General features: G+C 34.5%; 1 protein-coding gene across 2 annotated transcripts; it reads right to left on the bottom strand.

The window, feature by feature from the left end:
* Window positions 1-6,085: 6,085 nt before the first annotated feature.
* On the bottom strand, window positions 6,086-8,439 carry LOC148231877 (uncharacterized). 2 transcript variants are annotated; one of them, XM_088191861.1, is made up of 2 exons: window positions 8,268-8,439; window positions 6,086-6,566 (listed from the first exon to the last, which is right to left on the bottom strand). In XM_088191861.1, the coding sequence occupies exons 1-2, from the start codon at window positions 8,314-8,316 to the stop codon at window positions 6,184-6,186; spliced, it is 432 nt and encodes a 143-aa protein (XP_088047987.1). In that variant the 5' UTR covers window positions 8,317-8,439; the 3' UTR covers window positions 6,086-6,183. The 2 variants fall into 2 exon arrangements, with proteins under 2 accessions (XP_088047987.1, XP_088047988.1); XM_088191862.1 differs by lacking the exon at window positions 8,268-8,439 and adding an exon at window positions 6,672-7,058.
* Between the last annotated feature and the right edge of the window lie 19 nt (window positions 8,440-8,458).

Genomic DNA, 8,458 nt, shown 5'->3' with positions numbered 1-8,458 from the left:
TTGAAGAGAAGTAAAATGCATACAATAAAAATATTATATAAGCATTTTGTATTATTCTTTAGTGGTTTATAAACGTGCTTTATCGTATTTCTGAAATTGTTGAGCATTTGGGTTTATTCAATTTTATTTTATTTCGTAACGATACTATAACGAAACAATATCGTTAAAATTTCTTTCGTATAATAATAATTATAATCATCAGTGATCAGGCACAAAGGGAAGTCGCCTGTTTGCTCACGAGACTTACATCAAGGGAATTGGACAACATTGACGGCATCAAACGAGCGTGGAACGCCCCCGAGGCCAGTGTTGCCACCACAAAGCCGCAGCGGAAGTTGAACGGTAAACACCATCTGCCGGACGCCGGCGGAACCGAAAACACCTCGTAGGGCATAAAGGCAAAACATCCATTAATATAGTCAATCTGTTGAGACAGAAACACATGGATCCGATCGCTATTTACATAAATATGAAACTCAAATTCTGTCTGTTGTTCATTTATAAACTCGAGATCGCGTATTTTAACGTGTTAATTTTATTTATTCAGTACAATATAGATAAGAGTAATTATTAATAAATTTATATATAAATAAATACATACATAGCAACCCAAAAGTTATGTTTATGTACTATAATTAAAACTATGAATTGCTTATTCTTTTATTTTTTTTTAAATAAAAGCATATTTTTGCTGGAATTCATTTATTTAAAACCACGAGTAAATGGAATTTTTAATTTTTCAAAACAATATTTTATATTGTACAGAATGTACACTGTAGTGTACAAATGGTCTGGAGTGGTACAAAATATGTAACAGTTGTTTGTAAAAAAATATGCACATAGTCGACCCTAGCGCCCTGAGCAAAAACTAATGTTGTGCTTTTATCCCGCTCCCTTCCTACAATATATTATTTTTATAGTAATTAAAATTAACTATTTAGTGTCTGGTCGTATCATATTAATTCTATAAATTTACTCATCTATATCGTAATATATGATAAGACAACCCTACATAGAGAACGGCGAAACAACTGTATGGTAACCACAGAATAAATAATATAATGATAACTAGGGTTGAAACCCCTGGTTTTTTGGACCAATACCATATTTATGTATTTTTCCTTATAATATATCATTAATGAAACAAGTGCATATTCAGTAAATTATATATGTTTATATATAGGTATATAATTGACTCTTACTGACATCTTTGAATATTTTAGGGCACCAAAAGGGATTAATTATATTTTTGATAGTATATACTTCTAACAGATATCGTTATTATATTTTTTTCATATAAAATTAAATAATTAAAAAATAATTAGTGGTACTTGATTTTGTTAAAAAATCGTTTCGAATATCCTCATGTATTTTCCTAGATCAGTTTATATAAATGTCACACCATAACGAATTCTTATTTAGAATCGATGGCAAATTTTAGGATAGTCACAGATGTGGTGTTCGTATTCTGAAGTATCATTTTTATGCCTTATGGCATTTTGCAAAAGCCGACAAAGATTTTGCGTAAATTGAATATTTACGACCGAAAAGTTTTTACTGATATTGTATTGGTGAATGCCCACACAAACTTTCATAATTATCAGTAGCGTAATTTTAATAATATGACAATTTAAAAATTGCGATTATTTGGCACATTTTTCGATCGCACGCAAATATGACAGCTGTACATGACAGCAGCCGCCGTGCGGACTTCATTCACGACCGCCATCCGGACGACTTCAGTTGAACTTCGGTTCAGACAACTTCCAGAGAGTGTAGTGCAAGCATAAGTGTGCATATTAGAGCGACGAAGTACAGAAAGTATGCTATTGTATATGGATAACATGAGATTATTTACTTACTCTATTCGTACTTATTTTCGAGTCACTTCTCTATTTAAAAGAGCTAAAAAAATATATAATAATATGATAAGATGATAATGATAGGTATATGATTATGAAATAGAGCTTAGGAAAATTCACCGCCGATAACGACCCCATTGACTTCGTCGTTGCCAAAGCAGCGATCGTGCATCGCGTTTTTATATGCACTTCCGCCAAAGGAAAGTGGCCGTTTCTGGTAGAAGTGCCTGCTCTCGTCCCTCGGGACTAAATCACCAAATCCCTGGGCAAGCTTCGGGACGGGGTAATTAATTACCCCGGGCTTATGCCGAAGCACACGATACTATTCCACTAAAGGGGTAATTTCATTATACATCAAACAGTGTTCGCCGTTAAAGCAACACGCACACGTACATGTATACGCGAATATGTACATATGCCTTCACATATAAAATAGTAAATATTTATATTTTATATGGTAGACCACCACTTGCTAGAATTGATGCTGCGGAAGCAGAGAATAGCGATTCACGCACACACATAAAAAGGCTGCTTAAGTTAACAACCGTGTTGCATTATTTGTGTTTTCTTTAGAGACCAGCCAATAATTCGGTTTCGGTTTTGACCGAAACTATACAAAATAGAAACTCAATAGGCCGAATTTTATTGCAATCCGATTTTGTACGATGTTTTAAAGTTTACAAGTTGGTGACAGATAGCCTTACGTTATAGCAAAGCGTTATTTACTTATTTATTTTAATTAAACCATTGGACCATTTTTCAGGGTAACCTAATGACGATGGTTAAAAATAATTCATAGTATATAAAAAGTAAAGTACCAGCATATTCAAGAACTGGACGATGACAGCCATAAGTGAGTTGGTAAGTACAGATGTCCTGGCTCTAACGGGCATCAGTGACAAACGCGATCATGTCTTTCGAAGATGTTCCGGAAACCAAAACTGATTTCTTAAAAATAGTTAGATCGTCAATAGCATAATATATGTATGTATGTGTATATAATAATTTTCTATATACATTGGAACCTCGCTTATCGAGCACTTCTTATAACAAGAAATCCGCATAACAAGCAAAATAAATTGTTAAAAAAATACTCGTGTGACGAGAATATTTATACCTTCTGCTATGCATTATCGTATTTTAATTGATTTACGTGAAAATAATTGTTTAGTTTGAGTGTTTCGCGTTACGAGTAAAATTCTGGGACAAATTGTGCTCGTTAAGCGAGGTTCAACTGTATGCACATTTAATGCGAGCGTATATCTTTATTACTCTAAAAACTATTAACGTTATTGAAAATAATTTAACAATATTTAAGAATTCTACGCTTGCCATTTCTACATAAATTTAAATGGACACTGCATTCCACATTGCCTTTATCTCATATGTTAATTTTATGCTTAACACGTGAAACATGTCGATTTAAATATCTTACTTTTAGATAAACATTATAAAAAAGACGACGTGATAAACATTATAGCTTAACATTCCTTATTAATTTTAAAAATATATGAGAAACGCCCTCTTTGAAATAACTGATAATAAATTATGCAAAATTTGACGTTGCACAAAAATTATCAGTGTTTTACGACTTGTAATTACCCTAAAAATAATTAATGGTTCTGAATTTAAATAAAATTTCAGTATATATACTTACAAGTTCGCAATTATTTAGTCAGTCAAACTAATAATATTGTTTTGTGGGCATAACATAACATAGTAGCAACTGCAGCCATGTTGAAGACACTTATAATACCAATTTTACTTTTGGTTTTAATAAAAGAAGGTATATGTGTATAATAATATATGAAAGAAAACAGTATGTGCTTATTATTATTTTCAGAAATATTATATTAGTATTTTAATATTATTTTTTAGATGCGACAGCATTTTCACTAAGAATTGCTAGGTCACCTCAAATGGCACCACCATCGGCTCCCGCAGCTCCTTCTGCGCCATCCGCTCCTTCAGCGCCTTCGGCTCCATCGGCTCCATCAGCACCATCGGCGCCAGATGCTCCTGCGGCTCCATCTGCTCCAGATGCACCAGCGGCTCCATCAGCTCCAGATGCCCCATCAGCACCAGAAGCGCCATCAGCACCAGACGCACCATCAGCGCCATCAGCACCAGACGCGCCATCAGCTCCAGATGCCCCAGCTGCTCCCGACGCCCCAGCCGCTCCAGATGCCCCAGCTGCTCCTGACGCCCCAGCGGCCCCAGATGCCCCAGCTGCTCCATCCGCCCCTGATGCACCAGCTGCTCCATCCGCCCCTGATGCACCAGCTGCTCCATCCGCTCCTGACGCTCCCGCAGCTCCATCAGCGCCTGAGGCTCCAGCTGCTCCTGAAGCCCCAGCCGCACCTGATGCTCCAGCCGCTCCTGATGCTCCAGCTGCTCCTGATGCCCCAGCCGCACCTGATGCTCCAGCCGCTCCTGATGCTCCAGCTGCTCCTGATGCTCCAGCTGCTCCTGATGCTCCAGCCGCGCCTGATGCTCCAGCCGCGCCTGATGCTCCAGCCGCTCCTGATGCTCCAGCCGCTCCTGGTGCTCCCGCTGCTCCTGATGCTCCAGCCGCTCCTGATGCTCCTGCCGCTCCTGCCGCTCCTGAAGCCCCATCAACTGGAAACTAATGATCTATCCAAATATTATGTCTGAACAACGAAATTTTAAGTATTATTAATATTACTATTAAATGTATGATAAGATAAAATAAAATATGAATATATTCATGAGTAAACATAGCTTTTTATAAATTAACAGTAAATGGAAAATTTTAAGATGTCTTATAAATTCTTAAAGAACACGAAATTTTCACACAGCGAAAATTCTGAACATTGTTGATTGCGGACACGAAAATTCCGCACATTTATATAAGAATATTGGAATTTAATATCAATATACATATATAAATAATTAAATGTCAAAAAATATACGCTTATCTATTAATATTAACAGATTGTTACGTTTTGTGTGGCGGCCGGTCAAAAGAGCGTACGTCAAATGAACTGTCATATGAGCGCTGCATTATAAGCGCTGTGTTATAAGAGCGTTTACCAAAGTAGCGCTGTAACAAAATAGCGTACGTCAAATGCGCAGTCATATAATGCGTACAGTTATAGGGCAGGTATAAGGCCCGCCAGACTTTTTTTCATTTATTTTAGACAACTACACTTTCTCGTGAATGGCGAAAACAAGCGCAATATAAATTTTAAGCGCAGTGTAAGATAAATAAAATCATCTGAAAATAAATGTGATTGCAAAGGATTAAAATATTAATTTTGCCGAATTAATTTTAATCATATTGTATAATTATCAAAAAGGGAGTCACCTATGATTTTTTTAAATACCTAATTGTAACCCTTTACAAAAAAGTTTCACCGCTGTCCAGGTGCATAGCAATGCATGAAATTGGTGAATGACACGGACGATACGCACTCGTTTAAAATTATTTTTACGATATTAAAACTTTAATAGTAATTGGTGAATCTGTATGATTTTTTAAATACTTTTTTATTAAAGTTGTCTAAAATAAATGAAAAAAAGGTCTGACGAGCCATATACCTGCACTATAACTATACGCATTTATTGCAAGTCGAGTCGATAATTATCTGTCAATTTAATGAAACATTACAGAACAAATCTAATAATAAATTCAAAATTAGCGTTTCATTTTAATAAAAATAAATGTATATCGTACGTATGGGGATGGGGAGCCATACTTTCGTATTTACGTAATAATTAATAAACAATAATGTTTTCATTGGCTAATCATTTTAATAGTCATTATGCTTTAGCACATAAAATACTAATTTTACCGCCATTATCTCGTGAATTTTTATTCTTTGTAAATTTCTCACAATTTACTTATATAATATTTTTTATACCAAATTCCTAAAATATTCATTACTTGATTTTCTCAAAGTATTTTTGCGCTTTTATGACGCGCTCTTTTTTGACAAGCGCTCTTATGACAGTCTGCGCATTTGAAGTACGCTATTTTGTTACAGCGCTACTTTGGTAAACGCTCTTATAACGCAGCGCTTATTATGAGCGCTCAGTTATGAACCAGTATTGTGCATTTAATATGTCTGTATACTTTTGTATATATGTATATTTTTGAAATTAACTTTTATAAAAAAATTCATAATTGACAACGAAATTTGGTTGTTTCTAAAAAATTCGTACGAAAAATGCTTCACTGGTTTGAAATAAAAAATCACAAATATGCTATCTTAACAAGAGTTTCTATTTTATTAGCTCTCCTAAAGAGTACAAAAGAAACATATTTCCACAATTATTTTACCAAAAAATATCGAAAAAATCAACCCAATCCCGGTATACCAGGAATACCTCCGGCGCCTTTTGGCACAGGCAGTATCAAAACTTGAAAAGTTCCCAAAAGCAGTTTGGCATCTCCATTGGTAGCCCCAGGTGGCAAGCTAGGAAGAGCAGTTCCAGGCGAAGAACCATTTCCAGCCCTCTCGCTACCGTGCACGTCCTTATCTGGATGATTCTCTGTTTCAGCTTTCTGTGTTTTGTTATCTCTTTTTACTACGTCTTCAGTGTCTATGTGCTCTGCTTGTTCTTTAGTGTTGTTCAGCGGCTCAATCGTTTGGGAAATCGTCTCGTCCGTATCGGATCTCTTAAATCTATTGTCAATCTTAAAATGACTAGGTTGTATAACGTAAAGCGATAATGTGTTACCTGAAACAAAAATTTCAACAAAATAAGACATTATAAATCTGATCATTTTTTTAATGATACAAACTCATCAAGTAATTTAGTCACAAATGAACCAGTCCAAAGTACCGTTTTTCAGTTGAATTTTCGTCCGCTTCAAAATCATCCATCAAAAAAAGCCACGAAATGGTACTTGATTTTTCAGTGGTGTCTCCCACGTGCTCCATCTTCATAGTATCCTGTTTTACATCAGTGTCCACGTCTATAGTCTCCACTTTGGGCTTAGAGCTCCTGTCGAACGTTATGTTCTCCTCTCGATAGTTGTTTCTCAGTCGCACATTGCGGAACAATATGACCTTATCCTTAAAAAAATTCTCAGCTTCGTCCTGGTCATAGTCAGTGCTTTGCAATGGCTTCACTTCGGCAAAGGAGACCAGAGAAATCGAAAATACGAATATGCAGACGAGCTTGTATGTTAAAGACATCCTGCTTTAAGTATTTCTAGACGCAGAATGAAGCCACTCGTGCAAATTCTTCCATTTTTATCATATTCCAAATAAAGAATTTTAAAAGTGTATTTGTGTCAACGCATTTTAAAACAACGATATGATAATACAAAGATAAAACGCGTTTACTATGCAAGTTTATTGAAACAAGGAAATCATCGAACCATAACCATAAAATAAGAATTTTATAAACCGTTTTTATTACTCTCGACTGTGCATTTCAAAATGTAAATGCTAATTTTAATACAACTCCAAGGTCATAAAAGCAAATTTTAAATATCAGTTTTAAATACTTTTATCAATATGTACATAATTTGCAAAATGACACGAAGCACCAGAACTTTTTTACCAATACAAGTTAAAGTTAGTGCAATTTTAATTAAATTTTGTGAAAATATATATATCTAAAAAATATTTATATCACTGAATTAAATCATTATTATTTATCGATTCCTATAAATTTTAAAATCTAATTCGATATAAAATAAAACCTTTGAATTACTTCTTTAATTAGATTTAAAAAGTTGTTTTAAAGACAAACTATTATATTATTTTACTTAAATTATGTATATATATACATATGTATGTATATGCTTCGTAGATAATAAACCATAAGAGATAAAAATATAGTGTCATGTATCTTAATAGTATTATGGAGCGATTAGCTGACTACAGAGCATACAGTTGTATTGTGGGCATACAATTGACTAATACTGCAGGAGTTGGATTTGATGTTTCGGACGCATATTATAGACGATGTCCCTAATATGGTCATATTTGGTTAGGAAACTTAAGCTTTGAAGAACAAAATGAAAAAAAAATTATGATATTTTTATATGGCTGTCCTTTGTCAAGAACAGAGAAAAATTGAAACATATTTAATCATACATTGATCTCTTGTTGGTGTATATATATTGCTATCTCTTAATGTAATCTCTCAATATTTTTTTTCGATCGTTCTTTTTGTTGACAAAGTCCCATGCGTCGGAAACGTCAATGTTTTGCAAAGCGATACTAAGTTTCTGTAGTTTTAGATTTCATTGATTGCAAAAACTGCAACTATGTATTATAGGACAAATTATGGCGGGTTGTGAATGAGATGAAAACATCAAAACAATAAATATAATACAATACACTGCCTAAACAAAATATCTGCCTATTTATAAGACAAATATTGCTATAAAAAAATTACTTTGAAATATGAAAAAAAAACAATTACCTATTATCATTCCTATAATCAACACGCAGATTGCAAAATAATGGGCCATATTCCTCTTGTCCTTATCAAACACAGCAATGGCGACGCGTGCAATCTTTCAGGCTTTTTAACGACACCTGATGATAATCACAGGAATTTTGTCCTTTTATGTGTTTTTTGCCGCAAGTAGTATGCGAAAGGAATGAGTAATG

The sequence above is a fragment of the Plectrocnemia conspersa genome, unplaced genomic scaffold, assembly GCF_051122295.1.
Source record: "Plectrocnemia conspersa isolate PC_06_02 unplaced genomic scaffold, ASM5112229v1 ptg000009l, whole genome shotgun sequence".
Taxonomy (NCBI): domain Eukaryota; kingdom Metazoa; phylum Arthropoda; class Insecta; order Trichoptera; family Polycentropodidae; genus Plectrocnemia; species Plectrocnemia conspersa.
Note: the sequence above shows the minus strand (reverse complement) of the source record. Positions and strands in the feature narration are given on the sequence as shown.

Excerpts from the sequence above, each read along its gene's own strand:
- LOC148231877 (XM_088191861.1), bottom strand. The coding sequence starts at position 8,316 with ATGGCCCATTATTTTGCAATCTGCGTGTTGATTATAGGAATGATAATA. Across the intron at positions 6,567-8,267 it reads GATTATAGGAATGATAATAG|GTAACACATTATCGCTTTAC; the intron begins GTAATTGTTTTT and ends TTTTTGTTTCAG.